The sequence below is a fragment of the Puma concolor genome, chromosome D3 (assembly GCF_028749965.1).
Source record: "Puma concolor isolate L17-30 chromosome D3, mPumCon1.1.hap2, whole genome shotgun sequence".
Taxonomy (NCBI): domain Eukaryota; kingdom Metazoa; phylum Chordata; class Mammalia; order Carnivora; family Felidae; genus Puma; species Puma concolor.
In genome coordinates this window covers 49464174-49492064 of record NC_141678.1, presented here as the reverse complement: position 1 = coordinate 49492064, position 27891 = coordinate 49464174, and the positions used below count along the sequence as shown (strand labels likewise).

The 27891-nt window shown below is 42.9% G+C and overlaps 1 protein-coding gene and 2 long non-coding RNA genes across 6 annotated transcripts in view; 1 reads left to right on the top strand and 2 right to left on the bottom strand.

Moving 5' to 3' along the window:
* CHST9 (carbohydrate sulfotransferase 9) overlaps nucleotides 1–27891 on the top strand; it is a 245564-nt gene that overhangs the window by 211487 nt on the left and 6186 nt on the right. For all 4 annotated transcript variants that reach the window (XM_086682664.1, XM_086682662.1, XM_086682663.1 and 1 more), the window contains one exon: nucleotides 5198–5235. In XM_086682664.1, coding sequence (XP_086538790.1) covers nucleotides 5198–5235 — 38 coding nt within the window. The remainder of the gene's footprint in view (nucleotides 1–5197; nucleotides 5236–27891) is intronic.
* Nucleotides 8121–18430, bottom strand: LOC147575558 (uncharacterized). Its single transcript, XR_015242509.1, has 2 exons — nucleotides 17782–18430; nucleotides 8121–8758 (listed from the first exon to the last, which is right to left on the bottom strand). It is a non-coding gene; the product is annotated as an uncharacterized LOC147575558 (long non-coding RNA).
* Nucleotides 20900–27891, bottom strand: part of LOC147575557 (uncharacterized) — a 65969-nt gene continuing 58977 nt past the window's right edge. The window contains exons 8-9 of the long non-coding RNA XR_015242507.1: nucleotides 26663–26714; nucleotides 20900–21298 (exon numbers count right to left, since the gene is read on the bottom strand). This is a non-coding gene — a long non-coding RNA (uncharacterized LOC147575557). The remainder of the gene's footprint in view (nucleotides 21299–26662; nucleotides 26715–27891) is intronic.

Sequence of the window (27891 nt, the reverse complement as noted above, 5' to 3'; positions counted from 1 at the left end):
GGCCACTTCTCCCACCAACAGTCCCCTGCCTCTTCCTCATTCGGACAGATGACACAAATCCTGGACTCAGTCTGACCCTTTGCCAAGGAGACTTGTGCCCAGCCTGTCTTGTCATCCCACGACACAGCCCAGGTTTGTGCCTTGGGTTCCTACATGTAGCTGTAGCTGGGGCTTTCACAGATGTGTTACTCTTAAACTTCTGGAAGTCAGACGCTCCAAAATGGTTTCACTAGACCAGAAGAAAAGTACGGCAAGACTGCATACCTTCAGGCGGCTCGAGGGGAGAATCCACTTCCTTCCCTTTGCCCAGTCTGGAGGCTGCCCACATTCCTGGCTCGTGGCCCGTTTCCTCACTGCACCACTCCAGCCCCTGCCTCCCCTTCCCTCTCCCTTTGATTCTCCATCCTCTCTCTTAGAACGACCCTTGTGATTATATTGGGTGCATCCCAATAATCCCAGATAATCTTCCCATCTCAAGACCCTGAACTTAATCATATCTGCAAAGACCCTTTGCCATGGAAGGTACCATATTCACAGGTTTCAGAGATTAGGATGTGGACATTTGGGGGGGGCGTTATTCTGTTTACCATAATTGCCATGTCAGTTTTCATAACATACAGATATCTTCACTTTAATCATGGGGACAAGCCCAGAGGGCTCCTTTTATAACTTCTCTTTACATTCTGTTCCTTTTCCCACTGTATGTTTGGTAATACCATTATCCACCAGCTCCCCTAGCTGAAAACCTAGGGATGCTCTTGCTCCCTGCTCCCATACTTCCCACATCCAGTCAGTCTCCAGAATCCACCTCAGAAAGGCCACCAACTCCAGGCATCCCTCCATCTCTGTTCTCCCTCCCGGGCTGAGACCCTCATCACTCCTGCCTGCACACTGGGCATGCCTGTTGCTCTCTCTGCCACCTGTCTGCCCCTCACCGTCACCCCATCCTCCACACCACCACCAAAACCATCTTTCTCAAGCACAGCTTTGGTCTCCTCACCCCCTGCTGAAAAGCGTCTGCTGGCATCCCACGGCCTGAACACCCCTTCTCAGCCTCACGTCGTGCCAACAGCATCCCATGGCTGTTCTCTTACCCTCCTCCCACGCTCTATACTTCCCACCTGCTGTGCTATATGCTTTCACTCCATTAGCTACTCAGAACACCTCGAGAGTCACCCAGATACACCATCTTCTTGCCTCTGAGACTGTTCTTCCTGTCACGGTCCTGGGAATGCCCTTCGAATGCCCTTCACTTATCCTTTGCCTGCAAAATTTATTTTAGTCCTCACAAATCTGGAAAGGGGTAGGTGTTATGAACTCTTTGTTACAGATGGCCAAACAGGCAGGGCATCAGTTAATGGGCCCCAAATCAAACATCTAGTAAATGGGAGGGCTCTAATTATGTAGGAGGTTGTTGTCTCTCCATTTGCTGGAGTCCAGTGGGCTGCTATATTATTACACGAAGATGATCTGATTGTTTGGGCTCTCATTCTTCTCTCAAATTCCTTCAGATTTCCCTTCGTTCCTAAGGAAACAAAACTAAGATTTTGTAGTGCGGCTGCCATCCCCAGGATCCCCGCCAGCCTATTCTGCAGTCAGCAGCCAAGAGTTGAGTGGTCTTTGAAAAACGCAGATTTGACCCCACAATTCCAATGTCCCTACCTGGCCCAGATTTCCTTAATGGCTGACTTCCCACTGCTCTTGTAATGCTCATAAATCTCCCCGAGGCATCTACATCACCAGCTGCCCAGCGTCATCTGACATCACACACCCCGACCCTTATTTCTCTACTCTGGCCTTATTGGCTTCCTTTCCAGGCCTTGGACCCCCTAAACTCCCCCTTGTCACATGGCTTTGCACATGCTGTTCCTTCTGCATGGATGTTCTCCTCCCTCTTCTTGGCAATACTGATGATCTAATTCAAAAGGCCAAGCTTTTCTCACAAACCATGTTGCCTCTTCTCTAAACATTCGGCATATAATCCAACAAAGAATCTATTAACACATATCAGCCATATCTTATTGGGCAATGCCATTAAAAAGTGAAGGAAATTGGTTCTTATTATCTAAGGACTCCAAGATTGGCCCCTGGCATTTTGTGACAGTGACATGATTAAATAGTCCACTCTTAACACCATCATTCCATTTTGGATGTTCCTTATACTGTATCTCATGTACCACCTTGCCAGATACAGAGCACTTAGTAAACTTTTCAAATATACTTATTTTTGGTTAATTAATTGATTGGTAAATATCGATTATTCATTACATGTCTTTAAAAAAAAAGTCTGGCATGTTTTCTTAAACAACTAAACATGCAGCTACCATAAAATCCAGCAACTGCACTCCTGGGCATTTACCCCAGAGGAGTAAGGACTTGCACTAACCAAAAAACCTGTACACAAATGTTGATAGAAGTTTTATTCATAATAGCTAGAAACTACCGAGATGTCCTTCAATGCGTGAACGGTTAAACACACTTTGATGTTCCTCCACTGGTGAACGGATAAAGAAGATGTGGTACACACACACACACACACACACACACACACACACACTGGAATCCTACTTGGCCATCAAAAAGAATGAAATCTTACCATGTGCAACAACATGGATAGAGCTAGAGTGTATTATGCTAAGTGAAACAAGTCAGGCAGAGAAAGACAATTCTCATGATTTCACTCATAATGTGGAATTTAAGAAACACAACAGGTGAACATAGGGGTAGGGAAGGGAAAAAAAGATAAAAACAGAGAGGGAGGCAAACCATAAGAGACTCTTAAATTTTTTTTTTTTCAACGTTTTTTATTTATTTTTTTGGGACAGAGAGAGACAGAGCATGAACGGGGGAGGGGCAGAGAGAGAGGGAGACACAGAATCGGAAACAGGCTCCAGGCTCTGAGCCATCAGCCCAGAGCCCGACGCGGGGCTCGAACTCACGGACCGCGAGATCATGACCTGGCTGAAGTCGGACGCTTAACCGACTGCACCACCCAGGCGCCTCATAAGAGACTCTTAAATACAGAGAGCAAACTGGGGGTTGTAGGAGGGGAGATGAGTAGGGGGATGGGCTAAGTGGGTGATGGGCATTAAGGAGGGCACTTGTTGGGATGAGCACAGCGTGTTATATGTAAGTGATGAATCACTGGGTTCTACTCCCGAAACCAAGATTACACTGTATGTTAACTAATTTGAATTTTTAAAAAAATAAATTTTAAATAAATAAGTGCATACATCCATAACATATGTTTGTACATCCATACTATGGAATACTACTCCTCAGTGAAAAGGAATGAATGTACAGGAATACACACAGCAACATGGATCTCTGGAGAACCCTGCTGAGAGAGAAAAACCTATCTGAAAGGTTATAAAATGTATGATTCCATTTATATAATATTCTTGAAATGGCAAAACGATAGAAATGGAGAACAGATTAGTGAGTGCCTGGGGCTAAGAGGGAGGAGGTGGGAGGAAATAGGTGTGGCTATAAAAGGACACCTTGAAATATCTCTGTGGTGTCTGAAATGCTCTATCCTGGGGCACCTGGGTGGCTCGGTTGGTTAAGCGTCCGACTTCGGCTCAGGTCACGATCTCACGGTCCGTGAGTTCGAGCCCCGCGTCGGGCTCTGTGCTGACAGCTCAGAGCCTGGAGCCTGTTTCACATTCTGTGTCTCCCTCTCTCTCTGCCCGTCCCCTGTTCATGCTCTGTCTCTCTCTGTCTCAAAAATAAATAAACGTTAAAAAAAAAAAATGAAATGCTCTATCCTGACTGCCTCAATGCCAGCATCTTGGTTGTGATACTGTGACATCGCTCTTCCAGATGTCACCACTGGGGGAAACTGGGTAAAGGGACACAGGATCTGTCTGCCTTATTTCCTGCAAATGCAAGTGACTGAACAATTATCTTAATTAAAATTTTAAAAGAATCTGTTTAATAAAGTATGTATCCTACCAAGATGTTCACAAGCCCAGAATACCACAGTGCCATAAAATTTCTTCTCTTTATTTTTTTTTTAAGTTTTCTTCACATTTATTCATCTTTGAGAGACAGAAAGAGACAGAGTGTGAGTGGGGGAGGGGCAGAGAGAGAGGGAGACACAGAAGCTGAAGCACGCTCCAGGCTCTGAGCTGTCAGCACAGAGCCCCACGCAGGACTCGAACTCATGAATCGCGAGATCATGACCTAAGCCAAAGTCAGATGCTTAACTGACTGAGCCACCCAGGTGCCCCTCTTCTCTCTTTCTTGATGGTTGTTTGTTATTTATTATTACTAAGGATTTTTCTTCCCTTTTATTTAAGACATATACAACACTGATCACGTTCAGGTTGTTTTCAACATGGAGGTTTATTATTTTATTTATTTTAATTTTTTAAGTTTATTTCTTTATTTTGAGAGAGAGAGCATGAGCTGGGGAGGGGCAGAGAGAGGGGGATAGAGGATCCAAAGCAGGCTCTGCACTGACAGCAGCGAGCGTAATGCAGGGCTTGAACCCACGAACCCTAAGATTATGACCTGAGCCAAAGTCAGACACTTACCTGACTGAGCCAGCCAAGCACCCTGGAGATTTATTATTTTAACGTCTTTATTCTTTACACTCCCTGTTGCCTTTCATACATTACTCTGTGTTTTGTTTTCTTGTCCTGACCAAGATACTTTTATAAACTGTGGGTTTTCACTTTATTCTCTGCAGTACTGTAACAACAAAGTATAATAATGTCTTTATTATCTTCACAGGTGAGGGAAAAGTTTTTAAAAGTAGCACCTCTGCCACCTGCCACATTAGATGTCCTTGTCTAGTCTTCAAGGTTCCATGAGCTCAGTGTTAGTATTATACTTGAACAGGTTGTCATTGTTTGAAAACCTTGGACTGGCTGTTGTTCAAATTTTTATTCGGTCCTTTTCATCTCTTCACTTCTCCGCCAAAGTTTAATACATTCTTCTGGTATCACCCTTACCGGATTTCCACTCTGTTTTCTATTACCTTTGCCTCATGTGGTTTATGTAGGATTTGGCTTTTTTTTTTCTTTCATTCCAATTATGGGAGTGATTGTAAAAGTCCATATTGTAAGACAAATGTTTGCTCAGAGAGCCCATGACTGCTTTGGAATTTTGAGTGAGAATAGAGCAGGATCAGTACTGCATTTAATTCCTTTTCACACTTTAATGTGACATTTATTTTTGCTTTCTCTTTCAGTGACTAGAGAACAAATCCGGGGACATATTACCAACCAGGTATTTCCTCACTTCTCATAAATTATAATGGAGAATTATGTTTTGGATGTTAATAATCAAGCATTTGTAAATATGGGGGAAAAAGCTTTGCTAATTATTGGGTATGAGCAATACACATGCTCTTGGTTCTGAAAACAAACAAATTGGTCATACATGGATGACCATGTACTTTCTTTGTCCCCCATCTCATTCCTTCCCTCTGCACATCCACCAAAGGAAACAGTAGAGAAATGAGACTCTGCGAATTCTGATTCGTAAGCTTCCCTCTGAACATAACATGACCTCTGCGTTGATAATATCATGGCTGCAAATAGATACTTTTATCTACTTTTCCCTTAGCTAAAGTGACTCTCCTGTGTGATTTTCCCAAGTTTTAATTTGCCCCGCTGAAAGTCACTCCCTCCCAAACAGTTAAGAACAAACCCCTAGCAGTAGAAACATGCAAGTTGCTTTCCATTATGGTCTTTGATTTCTAAGCTCAATTAGCCAATGTCTTCCTGGGTGCGTCCCTGTTTTCTTATCCAATCTTGTTACTTTTCATTTACTAGTAAATGAAATCACTCCTCTAACTGTTTTAGGGAGTTGAATAAAGCTACCCCTGAAACCAAGGGAGGCCTTCCCAAGCCCTATCTTGCCCCACCCAACCTCCTCTTTAAATAGGCCAAGAGGGCTGTCAATCTCTGAGGGCTTCCTGTTCCACCAGACTCCAGGAAAGCAGACAGCAGTTTGCTCAGGCTCCACTCACAAACCCAAATCTCCATGTCTTTTGTTTTGTTTGGTTTTCGTAGTTCTCCTCTGGCATAAATTATGACTCACCCTTGCCAAGGAGAAGAGTGGTAAGTCTACTTTTATACCAGTCAAGGGTACATTTTCCAAAGGCTTCTAGTGCCCTCCCAAATAAGTTCCAATTCTAGTCCCCATTGTCATTCCACCCAAATTAAGTTCTAGCTTTACCTAATCTGTGCCAGATGCCCAGTAGCTCATCAAGCTCTAAAAATAGTTAACTCATTCAGCTAATGTACTATTGTGCAAGTTCAGCAGGCAAAATTTAATGCTGAGCAGGTACCATTTTGCTTTTCATGTAATTGGAAATGTTGATTCACAGTAACAGCCATCTTAATACTTGAAAATGCTGTCATTGTGCAATGGCAAGACCAGTTAGCTATTTCAAATAGTTTATTTGCTTTTCGAGCTTCATTTCTTTATCATTGTATTTTCAATTATTTGTATGTGCTCAAGTGGTTTGTTAAGGCTGACAGCAGTTAACTGGTAAGGTTTATTGCTACCATTTTTATTTATTTAAGTCACACAGGGAATACTTTTTCTTATAAAGAGACCTGTTTATTTTATTAAGTTAACAAGTTAGAGCAATTGATCAAGAAATATATTAAGGCCCCCTTTTATGGGCAGATTTACATTTCCTACATTTTCCTTCATTTTACATGTGGCTAAACTGATAGAATATGTAGAAACCAAAATAGAACACCAAATATTTACTTGTAATCTGAAACACTGATTAGTTGCCAGATGAAATCACAATGATTTCCAGGCCCAATAAGAGTGAAATTCTTTGGACTGACCATAATAAGGAAGAGTCTTAAGTATATTCGCTATACAGTCATTCTTAAAACAGATAGTTGTATTGTTCAATCAGTGTCTGCCAGCTGGTATTTCTAATTTTACCATAGAATTTCTATTCTTTCTTCTCCCAAGTACAGAAAAGCTTTCCACTCTCAAGAACGCACTGGCAAAACAACTCAAAGAGACATCTCACACCTCTGATTTATCTAATTTTGGCAAAGAACCAAGAAATGAAGTCACACCCCTTCTTTAATCCCTCCGCTACTCCCAGAATCTGGCTTTTAAAAAACAAGTTTGAAAAACTCATTTTGGATAATCAATACAGTGTTCTTCATCAGAAAAGAATGTGAAATGGAGCACTGTTGAGCATTAATCTTTGCCCCTAAATCCTTCCCACTAGGCACTATAGATTGTGTAATTAAATTGAAATTGAAAATCAAGTCCTTTTTTTTCCCCCCCATTAAGCAAGCTCTGAGTTGCACACCAATGTGAGAAATCAGGGCTGGAGTGGATGGAGAGCTCCAGCCTACTGGCCAATCGCCAGCGTGCGTTTTTAGCCCACAGCTATTTTACCACACCTGAGCTCTGAGAACAAACAACTATTTGAGTTCTCTGGAGGGAACGTTGGATTCTTTCCTGTGTAATTCACTGGGGAAATTAGTATGCTTTTTTAAAGTAACTTGTTAACGGAGCTTGTTTACGAGAAGAGGACAAAAATGAGCAGTGATCCGTTTGGCAGCTCCTGTCCCAGAATGGGATGAAAGCATGACCCATTTTTTCAGCTGTCTTTTTGGCAGTTCAGTGCTGCAACAATTTCCTCTCTGAAAAATGCTCCTTCTAGAGATGAAAATCTCCTGTAGGTTTTCTGAATAATTTTTACTATGGGAGATTAAAGATAATGCTTTAAAATGCTACCTCAAATACCTTCAAAAGCCAGTTCGGAATATGGCCGGTACCGAATGGGAATACTGTACGTGAAACCTTTTAACTGAACTTGGAAACTGCCTTCTTATATGGTAGGCAGTTGAAAACCGCAGTAAATTAATACCTTGTGTGTATGCCTTTTTGCATAGGAGATCATTGAAACCCATTGGGAATTAATACACAGCTAGGTGACAAAGAGGGGCTCCGTTTCTTGTGGAGAGGACGTGCATGTTGGAGAGAACATGCACGCTCGGGTGCTGGCTGGGACAAAGGCTCACCTTCGCTGAATGCCTGGTTCAGAGAGAGCCACCACCCATAGGTGTGCCGTCAAAGCTGTGCGTTAGCTCCTAGGCTGTTGGAACAAACTACCACAAACTGGGTGCTTTCAAATAACGGAAATGTATTGTCTCACAGTTCTGGAGGCTAGGAGTCCAAAAGCCAGTGATCAGCAGGGCCACATTCCACGAGAAACCTATAGGAGAGGATCCCTCCTTGCCTCCTTCCGGCTGCTGGTGGCAGCCAGTGGTCCTTGGCGATGCTCGGCTAGTAGCTCCATCACTCTCTGCCCCTTTGTCATGTGGCTTCCTTCCTGCGTGTCTCTTCTTTTCTTCTAAGGACACCAGCTGTATGGGGTTGAGGCCCACCCTAATGACCTCATCTTAACTTGATCACATCTACAAATGCCCTCTTTTTAAATAAGGTCACACTGACAGGCACCAGGAGTCAGGACGTCCACGTACCTGTCTGGGGGGACACGGGTCAGCCACAAAAAGCTGGGGACCTCAGACTGATCCTCAACCCCATCTCTCCCTGTGACCACTGAGCACTTCTGATGTGATCTCCCATCGCCCCTCCATCCAGCTCCTCCAATGCCCAGCCCACAGCCCCTGCTTCGGCCAGACCCTCATGGAGGCGCTTGTTCGGCGAGGCTGTCTTGCTCCCGTCCACATTTTCCATTCGTCCTCCATTCTGCTCCTCTCTGCTTCCTAAAATCCCAACCATCCACATCCCTCCTCTGCTGCAAAACAAAAATCAAACAGAAAGACTTTCCCCACGTTTAGCGGTGATTACAACCCCTGCCTGTGCATTATACTCACCCTTGGAACTTTGTTAGCACAAACCTGAGGCTGCACTCCTACGCCAGCCCAAGAAGCACGGGATCCCTGTTGGGTTCAGACACAGCACAACCCTTAGACCAGACCAAAAGGGGTCATGTGCTTTAGAAGACCCCAAACATCGCAAACACAGAAATACAGAGACTTTTCTTTCCTTCTCAGCGTCATATTTTAAAGTTTGACGATCAATGGAGCACACACAAAATATGGGAGCACAACAGGGGAGCACGACAGAGCGGCTGAATCGGGCCAGGTCATCAGATGCAGTGGGGTTGGGCTGGGGGATAAAAAGCACCCTGTGCCCTTTGAAACCAGAGAAGGAGGGGCTGCAGTAGCCTCAAAGTAGCCACCCCACATCCTCTCGGGGCGGGGGTGAGGAGGATGTGGAGGCAGACAGTGCTCCTGAGGTAAGTGTACTTCTGCCCTTCCCTCTGCTTAGGACACAGGTGGAGTCGGGGGTACGGTTTCGGGTGGTACTTAGAACTGCCTGGCAATCCCAAGGCCAGAGAAGTGAGGCGTGAGGTACGTGACCCATTCCCACAATCCCTTCCACACCCCACCAAGGAATCTGAAGAGCCTGAGTCATCTGCCTCCTTCATGGCAGCGGGTCCAGTCTCCCGCCTGAGTACCACTTCTGCCCTGACTTCCTTCTGAAGGTCCACGAGCCACTCAGGCCTCTGGTGGCAGGTTGGCTCTCAGGGAGAAGAGAGGGCTCCTATTACCGCCAGGCCCAGAACAGTCCCTCTGGAGAGGCTGCAGACCCTGGGTGGAAACAAGGGCCACGTATCGAGTCCTGCTTACCTTGAAACTTCTAAATATTTAGACACACAGTATGTGGGCCTCCATGCTTACACTTGCTCTGGGCAACACAAATGTTGGGAATGATTCTGCTCAGATATCTGCGGCTTTACAACTCAGTATGTGATTCTCATAAAAAGCCAAGATTGAACCCTGTGGTCTACGGGATAAAACCCCAACCTTTGAGTATGAAATCCAAGACCCTGTGACCCCACAGTCCTTTGGACAGCACGCTCCCCACCTCCCTAGATTTATTTCCCATTCTGCTCCTTTATGCAAAAATGTTGTGTGCTATATAAAACTGTTCTACCAGCATACTAACCCCTCTTCCTGCACATGCAAAATTTACTCATATTCCAAGACATAACTCAAATGCCTTCCACCAAGCTTTCCTTCATCACGTAGTGAAGAATAATCTCTCCCTCGTCTATGGTCCCATATTATTTTCCAGCCCCTTTGCTACAGATCCTTGCGTTTTCTACTCTATTTGTCCCTATCATGTTTGGTTCATTTCAGTATCCATTGCTAGACCTTGCATATCATAAGCACCCAACCAACTGTTGGTCAATTTAAACCTTCCAAGTCAGTAAATTGTTACCCTGGTAGTCAGAGGGACTGCTAAATGCGGGCGGTCCACTCCCCATACACTGGACTGCTCTAAACTGTTGTGTCATTGATTTTTACAAGGCAGGACCCAAGTGTTGTCCTTTGACCTCCCCAGCAAGGAATCTCAGCCAAAAACAGAAGGGACAAGCTAAGAATGCACATGGTCTCTACGAATAATGGTCACACTGTCAGAGGAATGACAGAATTGAAGGGCAGGGAGACCTACACCTCTATTTTATCTTTATGTCCACATTCCATAACAGCCTGTAGAATGTTAAATGATTTGCTTGGGTCAAGACACGAGCACCTGACTTTTTTCTCGAATGGAAGAATGGCAGCGCCATTCACTGTCACCTTTTCAGTGTAGCATGAACTTTATAACTTCTAATTTTAAAGTGGGATTACATTACCTCGCACTATTCTTATCAAAATGGCCATGCACTCAAGGGGACAACTTTGACCTAAAGACAGTTTCTCACTGCAAGTTCAGCACTTATGGAACTAGTGAAGATCCCATCCCAATTCCCTTTTAGGAGTACCTTCCAGAACCGGAAGTTGTGCTTTATAAAAGCTATCCAATTTATGAGTCTTTCTAAAGAATGCTTGAAAGCAGGACTGAAATGCTCCAAAAGTGGTAGCATGAATAGTGGCTAACAAAGAAGGATTTCTAAAAGATGGTTTTTATCAAAGGTCAGATGGCTTCCTATCTAGAAAATACTCAGGTATAAATGTCACAAAGCTGGGGCTCGCCTCTTTAATTGGAAACCAAGAAACTCAAAATATCGTGTAAGGGTTTCTGAGGAAATAGACAAGACAAGGGTCTGTGGAAATCTACCGTAAAGACAAAGGGAGAATGAGAAAATGGCCCTCGGGTACTTTAAAAGCCTGAACACTAAGAAGAAAATAATGATTGAGATCAAGAAAATGGCTTATTAGCAACACTGTACGATTTATTAGCAATCAAATATGCAGATAGTTCTCCGCTCACTCAAAATGCCTCTGAATAATTGTGACCAATAATTGTGCTACTCGCTTAGTGTTCCGTGTGTCTTATTTGTCACAGCAAACCTATGAGGATACATATTTTAATCTCCTTATTATACAGGTAGAAACTCAAGCTTGAAAGATTTAGTAATTTTTCAGGTTCTGCTATGCTTAGCACTAAATTAATAATAATAATAATGGTTAGCATCGTCCTTAGGTGCTTAACGAGCTTTCTGTGTGTAGGCACTGGGCTAAATCTTACATAAAATTATCTCATTTAAACCTCATAGCAGTAATCTTGTGCGGTAGTTACAAACCCAGGGATTCATGGTCCATTAAGGGAAGTAGCTTGCCCGAGATTACACACCAGGATGGAAGTAATACGATTCTACCCTGTAAGCACCAGCCACGAGTCTATACAGGCACACAGCTGGTGAGTGGCAGAGCTGGAATCAGAATCCAGGTAGAGGGGAACCTGGGTGGTTCAGTCGGTTAATCGTCCCACTCTTGGTTTTGGCTCAGGTCATGATCTCATGGTTTGTGACATCGAGCCCCACATCAGGCTCTGCTTGCTTGGGATTTTCTCTATCTCCCTCTCTCCCTCTGCCCCTCCCCTGCGCTCTCTCTCTCTCTCTCTCTCTCTCTTCTCTCTCTCAAAATAAATAGGGGCACCTGGGTGGCTTAGTCAGTTAAGTGTCTGACTTCGGCTCAGGTCAAGATCTTACAGTCCGTGAGTTTGAGCCCCATGTTAGGCTCTGTGTTGATAGCTCAGAGCCTGGAGACTGCTTCGGATTCTGTGTCTCCCTCTCTCTCTGCCCCTCTCCTACTCATGCTCTCTCTCTCTCTCTCAAAAATAAATTAAAATTTAAAAAAATTAAAAATAAATAAATAAACATTAAAAAAAAATTCAGATATATATCATTCCGAAATCCTTCCTCTTTGCTGTTGCTCTATACCGCTGCCTGTCCTGGAAGGTTTTCTATTAACTAAATGATCCCACTCATGACCACCCTAATCAGCACCCCAATTTTGACACTAATGCTGAAGCAACTGGTTATAAGACCCTAGAATACAGATATTTATGATGTAATTTGTTTTCCCAAAACATTTCAACAATCAAGATAGGCATATACTCACTCTGGGGTTCCTGTTAAGCACTACATTACTTTTTTAATTACATAAGTGAAAAATCAAGGGAATCTAGTCTAAGAGAAAAACTATCTTTCACCTGAAAAGAGATTATAAACTGAAAAAAGAAAAGTATACACGGGATAGTCTGCTGCCCCTGGCAATATTCCTCAGCAGAGCCCAAGCAAATACCATGGACATAAAACAAGAAAGGAAGTAGAAACCTTTATTCTCACCAACTATAAAATGTTCTTTTATTCCTTTATTTTCCAGAAAAGTACCTTACTTCTAAAAACTTGTTTATAAGTTCTTCATTCTTAGTAACAACTGCATCATTGTATATGGGCTCGTGGGAGAAAATGTGTGATATTGAAGCTCTGTGCTGAAAATGTAGCATCTCTTGCACAAAAATAGCTAATTTACCATCTAGTGGTTTTATTTTTATTTTATTTTTATGTTTTAAGAGAGAGAGCACATAAGCAGGGGTGAGGGACAGAGAGAGAGAGAGAGAGAGAGAGAGAGAGAGAATCTCAAGCAGGCTCCACGCTTAGCACAGAGCCCAACATAGGGCTTGATCTCACAACACTGGGATCATGACCTGAGATGAAATATCAGGATGGACCTTTATCCGAGTGAGCCACCCAGGTGCCCCTTAAATTTTTTTAAAGCTCTATGCCCAACATGGGACTCGAACTCAGGACCCCGAGATCAAGAGTCACATCTTCTAACAACTGAGCCACCCAGGCGCCCCTTTACCGTATAGTCTAAATGAATCCCACTACCTAAGATGCCAGTGAAATATATTCCACGGATGATTTTCTAGTCAATCTGTTCCCCTTCCTTTTCTTCCCCTCTTTGGAGTTTTTCTAATCCTATCCTTCCCTGCTTGCTAACACTTGTAGCTAAAGATGAGTTAACTGGGGTCACTGAAGTTTTTCAACCCAGCAGATTGTATGAGCAAATTAGTTAGCATCATTATAGCAACAGGTGTCAGTGGCCAAGTTCTAGTGGCCAGGAGCACAATTAGCAGAGTTCCCCAACTCAAACACCTCCTCCGGGTGGAATGTCTGTTTTGCACTTCTAGAGTTAAAGCTTTGATCACAATGGGCCACAGAGCCAATTTGTCGTCGTATTTTAATGTATACTCGAAAACACGGGGGGGGGGGGGGGGGGTTGGTCTACCTTTAAACTATTTTATCCGTATTATTCCTTCTCCTCATGATAAGGAACTAAGGAATCAAGTGAAAACTTGAGACCTTGTGGTAGACAGCCGTAGACCTTAAGTAGTCAGCATTTTGAGTAAAAAGTTGCTGGTTGACGTTAAAAGTTGTGTTTTAAGAAGTAGTGATCAGGGGCGCCTGGGTGGTGCAGTCGGTTAAGCGTCCGACTTCAGCCAGGTCACGATCTCGCGGTCTGTGAGTTCGAGCCCCGCGTCAGGCTCTGGACTGATGGCTCAGAGCCTGGAGCCTGTTTCCGATTCTGTGTCTCCCTCTCTCTCTGCCCCTCCCCCGTTCATGCTCTGTCTCTCTCTGTCCCAAAAATAAATAAACGTTGAAAAAAAAAAAAAAGAAGTAGTGATCAGGGATCAGAAATATGTTTATAAATTTAAACATGTTTATAAAATTTAAACACGTCTATCTTTATCAGTTTGAATTTCACTATTTCCAATATTTGGCCATAATACATATTTCTAAAAGCCCAAAAAAGAAACAAATAACAAGAAACGGTCATTAATACTAGGCCAATTCTGCAGAATCTATGATATATATATATGGTTTAGATCCCTCAGGGCAGATCACCTGGGTATCCATCAAGAGATTTCTGGAGTGCCTGGGTGGCTCAGTCAGTTAAGCATCTGGCTCTTGATTTCAGCTTAGGTCATGATCTCATGGTTCGTGAGTTCGAGCCCCGTGTCGGGCTCTGCACTAACCGTGCAGAGCATGCTTGGGATCCTCTCTCTGCCCCTCCCCTGCTTGCTTTCTCTTTCTCTCTCTCAAAATAAATAAATAAATTTAAAAAGAGAGAGAGAGAGGTTTCACTTTTATTTTGTATAAAATTTTGTGTGTAACTGTATTTTGCTGAGGAAATATTCCTTGGTCCTTGTCAGAATCTCAGGAGTGAAAGAAAGTGTCTTGGAGAGTTTTTCTACCTCTCAGTAGAGAGAGAAAGTTATCCCACTTATTTCCTTTATTATGCATAAATTGAAACCAATTTTGTTTCAACTTTATTTGTAAAGTAGCACTTACCAGAGAACCAATTTCTGTGAAAGAAAAGATATAACAGACAAGTAGTGAAAATTCAGAGTACTGGTAAGGATCGTAGTGAAAGCTACCTTGTCTTTATTATCCTTAATGTGGAAAAAGTTATTATCCACAGAATTGTTATGTTTCATTCCATGGTCAGTCATCAAACAAGGAAGGAATAAACAAGATTCTTCACTGTTTCATCACGAGTATGCGCCTTACTCAAAATGTATTAAAGGAGAGTATTTTCATGATGCTATTACTGAATAATTAAATTAGGCCAATGTTCTGTGGATGTGGAATAATGTAATTTACTATGTTGAATGATTAGCCAATCAGATTTCTCTCATTTTCTAAGGCAATGGATTGACTAAAATGTGACCATAAACAAAATAGATTTTATTAGGCATAATCTACTTTGTAAACAAATGAAATTAATTCTTTGCCTGACCTAAAGCTTTGAAAATGAAAGACCAAAATTGAACACATGCTTCCAATTTTGGTTCTGTTACTAAGATGACACTTAATATAAAAGTTACAATTTAACTTCCCCTCAAGTATTCCATACTTGATACTAAATGACTCTTAGAAATATGTTCATCAACAGATGGGAGCCACTTATGGCCTCATAAACTCCAAAGCAAGTGAAATTATCTCCGCCAAATAGAAAGATTACAAGAAAGCCTCATCTGGTTATCTCAGAGATGATTAATGCATTGCATGTTGGTTCAATGGTACAATGAATATTGACACATAATCACCCTTCCTATGAGAGAAATATGGAAGAGACGAATGCTAGTGGTCTATGTTTTTAATCAATCACTAAGCAATTTCAGCACGTGCCCTGTGTTTGGAGCTGAGCTCAGTGTGACAGAGGATGTGGAGGTAAGTGCCAGCACAGACCCTGTTCTAAAGGGATTGTCTCTCTTGAAAGAGAAGACTAGCATCCCTCAAGTGCTATGTGTGGATAACAGAGTGTATTATTACTTACTTGCGTATTAACTGAACCAGTATAGATACTGTGGGAGTTCGGAGAAGCCGACAATCAATGAAAAGTGGCCAGGGAAGGATCATGGAGGACTTGAAACCAAAGTTATTTAGATTTGATTCAGCACGAAATAGAATGTGCTGGCAATGAAGCTTTTGGAATTGAGAAATGACCTCAAGAAAATTAGTGTGGAATTTTCTTAAAACCATATCCTGTATTTTCCTTTTTGCTCTGTCTCCAGTGGTACCAGCCACCAATCTGTCCCCAGGCTATTCTGCTTCCACTCCTTCCAGGCCCCCAGTCCGTTCTCCACTTAGTCAGGAGAGTGAGTTTTATAAAACGTCAGTTCACATCATGTTATCACCCTGTCCGAGACCTCCGGTGGCTAATATTACACCTCTGATGAGACCCAAAGTCCTTCCTGTGATTTCCACGATCTGATTTTCCTACAAGATATGGTCCCACGCTCCCCTTTGATTTTATCTTAAGTCACTGTGCCCTTCTCGCGACAACCACACGGGTTCCCCCTGCATCCTTCCACCGGGCCAGGTGCATCCCCAGGCGAGGACTTTGCACTCGCTGCCCCTGCCTGAGATGTTTGTCTTAATGACCTCTGCTCCAGCAGCTTCTCCACAAATAGATCTTCTCTAGACGTCCATCTAATGTAGTCTCTCCGTTCTTCCCACAACTCACGCTATGTCACATGGCTCTGCTTCAGCAATTGTTTTCTGGTTTATTTATTTGTTAATTGTTCGTATCTACCTTCACCCAAAGAACATAAGTACCATGAGAGCAAGACCCTTGTCAGAGTTGTTTGCCCCAACACGTTTAAGAGTCCGCATATTAGATGCTCAATAAATACTTCAAATGAATGCCTTGCTTAATTAATTCTGCCAGCCAGCAATGGCAGTAGTCTAGGCATGAAAAAATGTGTATAAGTGTTCTATTGATAGAATAAACACTTTAGATGGAAAAAAAATGAATAGAATTTGGTACCTGAGTATGGGAAGCGAAATAACAAATTAAGACAAGATCCCCAGGGTTACTGCAGAAGGGTGAGACTCTCGGCAGAAATAAAAAAGTGGTGGTTAAAAGCCACATTTCGTGAGTATACACCGCCAATAAAGCATGATGTATTTATTCCATTTGATTTCCACAACTCTATTAGGGAGGCCTCAGATGGGAGGTTGAGTCGGCTACCACCAAGTTGCTCAGTTAGATGTCCTATTCCAGTGAGTGACATTGATTTGGCAGAAAAGTATTTGTGTGATAGCCATTGACAGTTGCAAGTAAAGCAGTGTGTGTATATTCATCCAAAACCCACTCTCACTAGTCAGCCTCTCCCTATGGCCTTGGTCCACGTTTCCTTTCACTAAAGCAGACTGAAGTCCTGGCAGGGGTCAAGACAGGCAAACTGACCCTCTGTGCCAATTAGTATAAATATATCTCTCCTCACACAGGAGGGAGCATGCTCTGAACTGGGGAATCTCAATGGATGGAGCCTGAGTCACAGATGAGGCAAGAGAGTCTTCCCATTGGTCTGAGAACTGGTCTAGAAGTACAAGTCTTGTCTCTGGTGTTCACGGATGAATGATGCTCGCAACTATCCACTTTCAGTTATCATACTGGCTACAGGCTAGTAACTAGTGGCCTTCAGTTATGGGAGACCCTCAGAAAATTCCCCGTGTGGAGCCTGAGACTTCCCCTGTTGGGTACATTTTTCCCCTGTTTGGAGAGTAGGTGGAATCAATAAGCTGTGATATTATTTCTGAGCAAGGTACACCAAGATGTGTTTGTTCCTTTCAAGGAGAAGATTACAGAATTGTATTAAGGAAAGGGAGGTGATGATGCCATCTCTGAAGGACCTTCAGCGAATTATGCTTGCTTGCTTTATGATATCAGTGTCTCTATAAATAGGTTAGACAGAAAATCCTGTTCATCAGTGTCTGGATGAGATTTGTGGTTGGATATCAACAGCAGCCCTGTTCCCCCCCTTGGCATCGCTGTTCCTAGGGCTCAAGTAGCTTTGGACTAGTAGGGAATGGGTGGAGGAAGAAGCATTTCCCCAGGTATATGCCACTTCCCGGGACTTGGACTCTGCCTAAAAACAGCAACAGAAAGCATTGGACGGCCCCCAGCACCACCACCCCCGCTTGGCCAGTGTCACAGTTGCACTTACCCAGGCTGGGCTGCAGATGGCAGGCGCCTCTCTGTGATCCTCCCATGTCCTGTAGGAGCTCAATCTGTACCAGCTCTGGGGGATGAGGTTGTATTGATACTGAAGACTCCCAGCCTCAGGCCAAGGAATCAGGATCAGTGCCGCTCCTACTGGCCTCATGAAGAAAGGGTGACCAAAAGAAAAACTCATGGCCATGACCATTGATGCCTCTTAGTATCCATGTCAGTGACATCTTGAATCAAGTACAGTCATCTTCAGGAGAAACAACTCATTTTGGAAACCCCAAAAGGCTTCAAAATTTAGATTGAAATAATATTCTTAAAACTGATAAAATTTATCTTAGTGCACGAAGAGATAAGACCTACAAATATGCATTTTGTTCAACACTTTGTTTTGACAGAGATCTGCTCATTCTGACCCCCTCATATGGTAACTCACTCTACTGCCCCTCGCCTCTCTGTTCTGCTTTGCTATGAGTTTATGTCTTACATTCTTCCTTTGCATTCCTCCTCAGACTGAAATCCCAAAAAGAAATCTGTGTCGGCATGGCCTCAAGATCATCATGGCATGATCTGGTGCCCATGGCAACTCTCTGTTCCTAGTACAGGGCCCAGGTAACCCATGGTAGCACCAACGTGTGAGGTGCCTGCTCTAGACTGAAAGGGTTGGGCCGGGCTTTGGGGAGGCAGTCTTGAGGAAAGCTGAGTTGTCAAATATGCAGGCAAGTAAGCCAGAGGGGCCTGTGTGTCACTTGAAGGTGCTGACCCAGGCAAATCTGATCTGGGGCTGGCAGATGCTTAACCAAATAAGACAAATGGAATGTGTTCCTGCCAGTGTCACTGTTGCTCGCACAGCGTGGCCGTTCCCAGAACTCAAGTAGCTTTGGACTGGTAGGCAATGGGTGGGGAAGAAACGGGCCCTTGTGTGTACACGGCTTCCTGGGACTGAGTTCTCACCATGCTGACACCCTCTACTCCACCATTACCTGGACTCAGTCATTCTCTTGGACTCTGCTTCTCTTTAAGGCTGATGTTATTTTTTTTCTCTTTGCCAATAACGAGCCAAACCTCTCCATGTTTTCCAGTCTAGAGCCAGAGGGAAGATGGATAAATAGATTTAGCTAGTCACTGTCCACACCTGAGCAGAGGCTGTTGCTCCACACTTTTTCACTGGTGGCCAGCTGGCCTATGGATAAGCTGTCCTTAAAAAGCAGGTGCTCACTCCTAATTGGTGCCTATCCCCACCACTTCTTAGAGGAATAGGGCCTGTTGCTGTGGTCATTTCACTCTGAAGTTGGGAAGGCCGGCATTCTGGATGAGCTGTCCAATGTCAAGGGAAAATCAAGAAAGACACAGAGACAGGATGCATTAACATTTCGGAGGAACCAACTATGTGGTCAGGAACTGTACTAGGTACTTTAAAACTGCATTTATCTCATTCTCAAAAAGACTCCTTTCCTCTTGCCATCAGAGTGTCAGAATCAGAGGGCTGAGATTTTAGGATACACCTTGGGTAAATGGGCCCAAAGAGAACTTTTGTTCAAAGTCGGTTCTAGGTCACGGGGCTGCCTGCCCCGGGCAAGAGAACTCTTACAGAGTTCTCTTACAGAACTCTACGTAGCCTAGTTCGGCTCCATAGGACTAGGTTCCATCTGGTCATAAGGTGCTCCTTTTCTCAGCCTTATTTTATGCATATATACACAAACTCATTGTGAACACTTCCAAAGGGCAGGTGACACTTCCAAAGAACAAGGTGTTGGGATCCTGGACCCCAGCCCATGCCATCACTTCTATTTCAACATGTCCAAGAACAAATATTAGGATTCTCACTTTTCAAATGGGAAAACAGAGAACCAGAATGATAATTGACTTCCTGTCACAACACTGGCTGTGCCTTTGTATATTCTCTCGTCTCTTAATATCTCCTTGCATTTTGGCCAGACTTCCAGCGACTGCCAACACCTGTGACTCTGCCTGAAGGTGTCTACCCTGGCCTCCCATAGAGCAGGCGAGAGTTGCCAGACCTCTTCCCTTTAGGAGCCATCAACCAAGGCTGATGGGTTTGGTGGGATAACTCTGGAGCTTTGAAAGTTCCCCCAGTGGAACAGAAATCCAGTTCCTACTGTGCTAACTTGCTTAAAAATTCACCCTATGCTCTCTGCCTTCTCTTCCCTACCTTACTTCCCTACTGTCCTACAAGTATTTGTTAGAATCAACTCTAAATTAGCAACTTACACTCACATCCTTGACTCAAGGTCTGCTTCTAAGGAAACACAAATAAAGACACTGCCCTAAAAGGTGGGGAACCTGGTGCATCTGGCTCAAAATTCTTTATATACTTTATGCTTTCGTGATCTATCCAGCTACCATGTTCCTGGCTTCACAAAAGCTTTCTTCTCTCTTGCACTTCTCTCGCCATCCCATGGAAGCACCCTACCCCTCTCCTCCACTGATCACCCATGTCTCTGACCCTCCCTGGTCCACCCCAAGTCAGTTTCCAATTCTAGTGTCACCTCATGGACTCATTTCCTTTGCTTTCTAACCCATACCTGTAACACCACCACCTGCTCCCATGGAAGGAATGAGAGAGGGAAGGAAGGAAGGAAGGAAGGAAGGAAGGAAGGAAGGAAAAGAGAGAGAAAAAGAAAAGAAAACACAAAAGCATTCCAACCCAGGGCAGCGGGCTCCTTCTCCCCATCATACTCCCCAAAACCAGAGCAAGAACTGTCTAGCAACTGCATTCTCTAGAAGAAGGTATTGGAGTCAAGGTTGCCTCCCCCATGTCTCCTCCAGAACTCTCTCATACATACACACCTTTGTTGTTATTCATCTTCAACTCAAGGGGATGAGAAGCTGGTTGACAATTATTAATTTTTAGAAAACTAAACATTAACATATTGGAGATATTAAGGAGCCATATTTCAAATCTATTAGATATCTAAAATTCCAGTGAAATATCAAAATCCTTGCAATGAAACATCCAATTATTCTACCTCTTTTATTGCAAATTGACTTTATTTGTGACTCTCATCCACACTTGACATGTGCAGGCGCACCTAGAAGAAAAATTGTGAGGACCAAACATTCTGAATGCACATTATCATGTTGCAGCTCCTCATTAAAGTTTTGAGTTTCTTTAAAAAGCAAAATGTTTTGCTATTTCTTCCTGGGATGGACATAAAGAACTGGAATGTGTTCCTGACTTCTCCAAACTCACTCCACAGAGTTACTTTGGGCAAGTTATTACACAAGTATTTTTATTTATCCATAAATTTAAAAACAATAGCCTCATTCTCTCAAGATAACTTAGAAGACAGATAAAATGATAAATCTATAAAAGCACAATGGTCTCCTTGTAGAGAAGCCTTATCTACTTACATACATTGAAGTTATGTCTGTTTTCAGCTTCTGATGGTCTTGCCAAACGAGTGAGCAGCCCTGTTCTTGGAAGAAACTTCCCCGCTGATGTAATTGACATTTCACTACATCCTCAGTGCTCATATCTTAATTTTTCTTAGCTTTAACAAGAAAGAGAGAGCGAGAGAGAGAGGAATTAAACCCAAAATTGAAAGAACTGGCAAGTGCAATTATAATTTTAGTCCTTGCATGCAAGGTGACTATAGAAATTAGCTTGTTGGCTCAGCTTAAATAGCCTCACTACTGAAACTATTGTTTTGTGTTCAAGCAGCTTAAATGATTTGAAGGTTGCAGCTTAGAGAGACCTAGAATTCGCTAGTTTCTCTCTTTACCCTCTAGCTCCAAGTGTTCATTATTTCTTCCTGTGACTGTAGTTGTGACTTCTTTTCCTCTGTTTTCTTTCACTGGCTTTGCCACCACTTCCACTGATCTTTTTTTCTTTCCCATTTCTGTCTCTCAGTTGTCTTCTGCCCTCTTCCTTCCACTCAGCTTTATCCCCATTGAACATTTATCATAGACTCTTAACTATGTTGTGTTTTAAGTGAGAGAGAAGAGGAGAAAAGGATGTCAAAAGCAGAGGAAAACCAGTGATATTCACCTAGAAAATACTTGTCACGTAGAAATGCTCATAAATAAACATTTAAGGAATAAATCAATAAAATATCTATCATTTATAGAGATCATACTTTGTGTTAAGCACTCTACACATATTTCCTGTAATTCTACACTGCAAGGGAATGCTGTTTTTCTCTCCATTTTAGAGACAAGGAAACTGAAGCTTAGAAGAACTAAAATAGGTTAGGCAAGTTTGCTGTGATAGAAAATGAGAGAAAAGGGGCACGAAACCAGGTCCTCGTGATTCAGAAATTCTGGTTCTCAACTGCCATGCTGTCTTGTGACAGACATATGCTTGGTGCTTTACTTACATCAATTCATTTAATGGGAATTAAACAAGGAGTAAATTACTTGATATATGTGCAGCTGAAAAAAGCCACAAATGAGTAAGACTGAGGTCAGAAGCACAGCATTAGCAATGGCTTTGTCAAGTTGGGCCTGTTACGTCATCTCCCTGAGCTTCGAGTCCTTCATCTGTAGAATAAACATATCCATGTCTTGTCTTTGGGTTGATGCAGCAGTTAAACGAGCTTACTCCATTCCCCCTGGCTTTTATACTGGGCAAAAAAAAAAAATGAAGAAGAATATTCCGGAGAGAGAAAATAAGTCACAGAGATCACAGAGACAGGAAACAAATGATTTTGCACAGTCCACACTTTCTCCAAGAAACCCTCCCTGCCCTCCAAACTGGATTGAATGCCCCTTTTTAATGCTCTCCTGGCATCACCTTCTTCCTGTCTTGCCACCTGCCATAAGTGTGGTCATTCTTGACTGTCTTTTCTGTATCTCCCTCCCCTCCCCTCCCCTCCCCTGCCCCTGCCCCTGAGGCCGCCCCATACTAGCAGGGACCAGCTGAGACTTCGCTGGCTATTCCTCCAAAATGCAGCCCAGAGCCTGGCGCACAGTTAGTGCTCAGGAGACATTGGATCAGTGAATAACTGAAGCTGAAGAGTAGGAGATGAGGATAAGAAGGAGACAGGGCGGATGGCACTGGATACTAGGATTGCATGATCACAACGTTCCCAACTGTCCCGGTGTCCTGGTAGAAACGCAGTCAGTCTTCACCCCTCATATAACTGAGCCATCAGTTTCCGAAGCCCTTGGCCTACGACTTGAGAGAAACAGCTCTGGGACAGAGGGGCCGGGCAGAGACACGCTGGTTTGCATCCTCAGAAAGCACCAGCTTTCAGGCATCCCACCCACTGCTCTCCTTGCCCTTATTAACCACTAGAAATAACTAGATCTTCACGATGGTATGAAGACATCTAACCGCATTCATATCTAGATTGAAAATAAATCACAAAAGATGCGCTCTTAAAGGTAATACTGTGCAATTAAACTAGAAAACTATCAAAACCAATGACAGGAAGGGACACATCTAATTACCAATATTATCATCATCAACTTTATCTGTTAATTGCCCATCAAGGTCCCCCCACAATGGACACAGGCACCGTGGATCCTTTTTGAGCCCAGAAAAAAAAAACTGGGCTCATGAGTTGTCCTTCTTCCCAAGCTGTGTGCCTTAAACAACTTGCTTAATGTTTTTGAGGCTCCGTGCCTTCATCTGGGAAATGGAAGTGGAAGATTATCCTAGCAGTGGGTGATGGTGTGTTACGGGTCTGGCACGTAGAAGGCACTCAAAACTGGCAGATGTGTGATCACCATGACTCCTCTAACTAACGCCTTCTAAGGCCCATAAACCCGGGTAGCACCTCGACCAGCCAACAACTTCCAAATCTGTATACTCCGCGTCGGAGTCCTGCTACTGAGACCCCTATCTCTCAAGGGCACCTCGAACTCAAAGGTCTGAAATTGAAGGTAGTGAATACTTAAACCACCCCATAGCCTTCCATGATATCTGCTACTCCTATTTCCCCGGTCTGGGAAATGGGGGGCAGCATTCCTTATGCTTTTTTTGCCCCCACTCGTCCACTCTTCCAGTCTGATTAATTTCCTGAATTTGCCCCAGATAATTCCCTTTTCCTGCATTCTTACCTCATTGTCTTGGCTCCTCTCCTAAGGGACAGTCACAGTTGTCTTCTCGATGACCCCCTTCCCCCCAGCTCCACCTGCCCACTGCTGCTAGAATGTTCGTTCCAAACCCCTGCCTTGTCGAAAATCCCTGCCATCTACATGGTAAAGTCTAGACTCTTTATATGTCACGTACATGTCACCTAGACTCTTTATATGGGCACAAGGATTCACCCCACCTGCCTCTCCCTGTAATCCGCATCTGTCCCCCAAGTGTCTTCTCCGTGTCAGCCTGTACTGTCTTTCCTATCCGTGACTTGTTGACCTGTCAACTCCCCAGTATCCTCCTAGATTCATCTCAGACATCACTTCTCTTTGAAATTTTCCACAAAATATTTCCTCAGAAAACCTAAGTATTCTTGTCTCTGTTCCCTGATACCTTATGTATCCTTTCACTATGGCAATTATCACATTTTTTCATAAACTGCTTACTTTTGTAATGTTTATTTATTTGGGGGGTTCAGAGACAGAGGGAGAGAGAGAGAGAATCCCAAGTAGGCTTTGTACTGTCAGCTCAGAGGCCAACATGGGGCTCGATCTCACAAACCACGAGATCATCACCTGAGCCAAAATCAAGAGTCAGACCCTTAACTGACTAAGCCCTACCCAGGCGTCCCCATAATGTGCTTATTTTTATCAATACATTTAAACTTCGACTTCCTCAAGAGGCCATACAATTTATCTATTTTGCCTTTGTTTATACAATGCCAAACACAGCATAGAGCGGTAGCTCAATACATGCATTATGAACGAATGATCAAAGTCCTTGAGTTACATGATAGCACAATAGCAGATGAAGTCGTACAGAAGTACACTCGTCAACTGCATAAAGCCAGTGTGTGTCAATTGCCCGAGTACAGGGAACTACAGGAATGATAATTGTTCTTCAATTAAATTCAAAACATATGTTTATTCGAGAGACTATTCTAGATACTAGTGGAAATTCCATAGACTTACAACACTGCACACTGACCTTTAATAAGTTTAAAATGTGTGGGAGAGATAGTCACCTAAACAACCAACTCTAACAACTAACCAGGGTAAAATGAAAGGTGCTAAACAAAAGGCTTAACACCAAACCAGGTCAGACTTGTCGTTACACCCTGCTGTCGCACTTCTGTTCCCCAGGCCTCCATTAGCATGCTGCTGAGCCTTTGCCGCTATGGTAACCGATTCATTATGTAATTCATTATGTAATTATGTGCTTAATGTATTTTTCCCTATAAGAATATTAGCTCCATGTGGGCAAGGATCACATTCATCTTATCCACCCCTCCATCCCTGGCATCTACCCCGCTACCTAATATGTAGTAGACCCTCAATGACTTCAGGGGGAGAGAGGAAGGGCAATTAATGTCAATGTTGAGGAGAAGAGAAGACTTCACAGAGGATGTATATGGAAACAGAGGCCTTAAAAACTAACAACAGGGCCCTCAAATTTACTGCACGGTTCATGAAAAGTCCATATTTTTTCCCATTAGGTTTCTTTGAATACTCATTTTTCTCATCTGTACTGATAATATCTTTTAACTAACTTGGCAAGCATGTCCATTCTTCAAAGGTATTTATGGAAAACTATAGCTCTCTGCCATAGTTTACAATTTAGCTATGCCTAAAAGAGTTTCCCCAGTGAGAAAATAAAATAATGATGTGAGCTGGAATAAATCACTTTTTTCACAGGTGGCACAGACTAAGTGCTAATGCTGCTGTGAAGAGAGCAGAATCCCTCGCTGGAGTCCTGGGCGGTTTTTAAGGAGACAGCAGGATTTTTCTATCAACAGGATTTCTATAAAATCTAAGAGATTTGGAAAGTTCTAGCAAGGGGAAGAACATGAGTGAAGGGTGTTGAGAGCCCGATGGAAGCAAGTAGAAGACAGCATGTGTCGAGATGGGAGCGGAGCACAGAGTGACAAGCCCAGTGGTGACACAGTACCGATGCCAGCTAAGGAATCCGGTCTTTGGTTTATATATAGTTGAGCCAGTTCCAGATTTTAAAGGGATGAAAAGTTAAAATGTTTTAGGAAGACTATTTTGGCAATAATCTTCAGAGAAACCAATTAGTAGGCTACTAAAGAATATCCAGTTAAGAGGTAATAAATAAAAAAGATTTTTAAAGACATTATGAGATGTAAATTAACCAATTTACTTTCTGATTGTTAAGGCATCTCTCAGATTTTGTGAGTGGGTGGCCAGAATGTAATAGAACCATTTCAGAAATAGAAAAAAGCGCAGGAGGAGCCACTTTGAGAAGGAACAGGAGACGTTTGGCTTTATAGACATTCACTTTGAGGACAAGCAGAATGAGGTGTCCTGAAGGAAAATGAAGATGTAAAAGTCTACTCTTTTTATATTGTTATTATCATCGGCATTATGATGATGGTGGTAGAATTTCATTAGTATAACCTGCAAATTTAAAATACCATCAATCTCATAGCCAAATTAGGGAAGTGGTCCAAGTACCCATCGACTGACGAATGAATAAAGAAAATGTGTGTGTGTGTGTGTGTGTGTGTGTGTGTGTGTGTGTGTGGTGGAATATTACCGAGCCATCAAAAAGAATGAAATCTTGCCATTTGCAAAGACGTGGATGGACCTAGAGAGTATTAAACTAAGTGAAATAAGTCAGTCAGAGAAAGACAAATACCACATGATTTCATTCATATGTGGGATTTAAGAAACAAAAAAAATGAACAAAGGAAAAAAAAGACAAACCAAAAAATGGATGCTTAGCTACAGAAAACACTCTGATGTTTACCAGAGGGGAGGGGGGTGGGGAGATGAGTGAAACAAGTGATGGGTATTAAGAGTATACTTACCATGTTGAACACTGAGTAACGTATAGAACTGTTGAATCACTATATTATACACCTGAAATTAAGATAATACAGTATGTCAATTATATTGGAATTAAAATCAAAAACTTAATTAAAAATAATAATTTAATACAATATAATACTGTTCATCTTGATTTTAGTAATCCGAACCCTTCCGTCATGGAAAGTCTTTTCTGTGATTGAAGAAAATGGAATGGGGATGGGGTGGGGAGGGAGGGAGGCCACCACACCCTATAATGGTTTTCATAAGGTGAGTGATGGTGGGCTAAGACATGCTAGAAGAAGGTCTAGTGACCATCCAACAAGAAGTCTCCTGGGGTGTCACTACTTAGAATGAACCCTTAGCCCATCTCTTGATTTAATCATAGCTGAGGAAACTGACTAGTACTAAATACACTATCAGGAGATTGAAGTCTCATTTATGAGCAATGAAACTTTTCCTCAGGTAGTTATCTCCCTAGCTGAACTAGTCATTAGAAAGTAGCTTGAAGAACATGGACTTCCAGCAAAGGGAAGTGGATAAACATGTAAGGTATCTCATCAGGTGTGTTGTGAGGGCTCATGTGACATCCCTACCCATAGCAGAGTATTTGTCTCTACTTACTAAAATATTCACACCCGCCATATTTGATGTCCTTCTCCCCTAGATGGTATGAGATGAGCTTGTATTTTTTTACTTTCGTTTGCAATACTCTCTTGAGTGGTCCCCCAAATGCCATTACTGCCTGCAGAGTGCCTGGGGAGCTTGTTTAAGGTAGAGTCAAGAGCCCCACTTCCAGAGATTCTGCTCCCGAGTGTCCACAGTGAGGCCTGGGAGGCCTGGGAAGCAGATTGCTGGCAAGCCTCCAGAGGTTCCCAGGCAGCCTTGAGTGACTTTGAACCAATCTGATTTGGCAGGCAGATAAGGCTCCGAGCCCTCCTTGCCTACTTTAGCATGAGCAGCTCTACGTGTACCTATATTATTTGTGTTCTCTTCTGCCAAAGATTTGTTTGAATAGAGATTTTCAGCACCTTGACAAGAATTGGTAAATTATTTATCTAAGTTAACCTTGACCTTTTGATTAACACTTTTTCTTTGACAAGGTTATAAAACAATTATTTGAAAGCCCATCATTTAGTTAAAAGCACATTTACTGCAAGAAATAAAGCAGAAGAAACTTCTATTTCCATGAAAAGCTTTTTCCTCAGTCATTGCTCTCCAATATAAATGA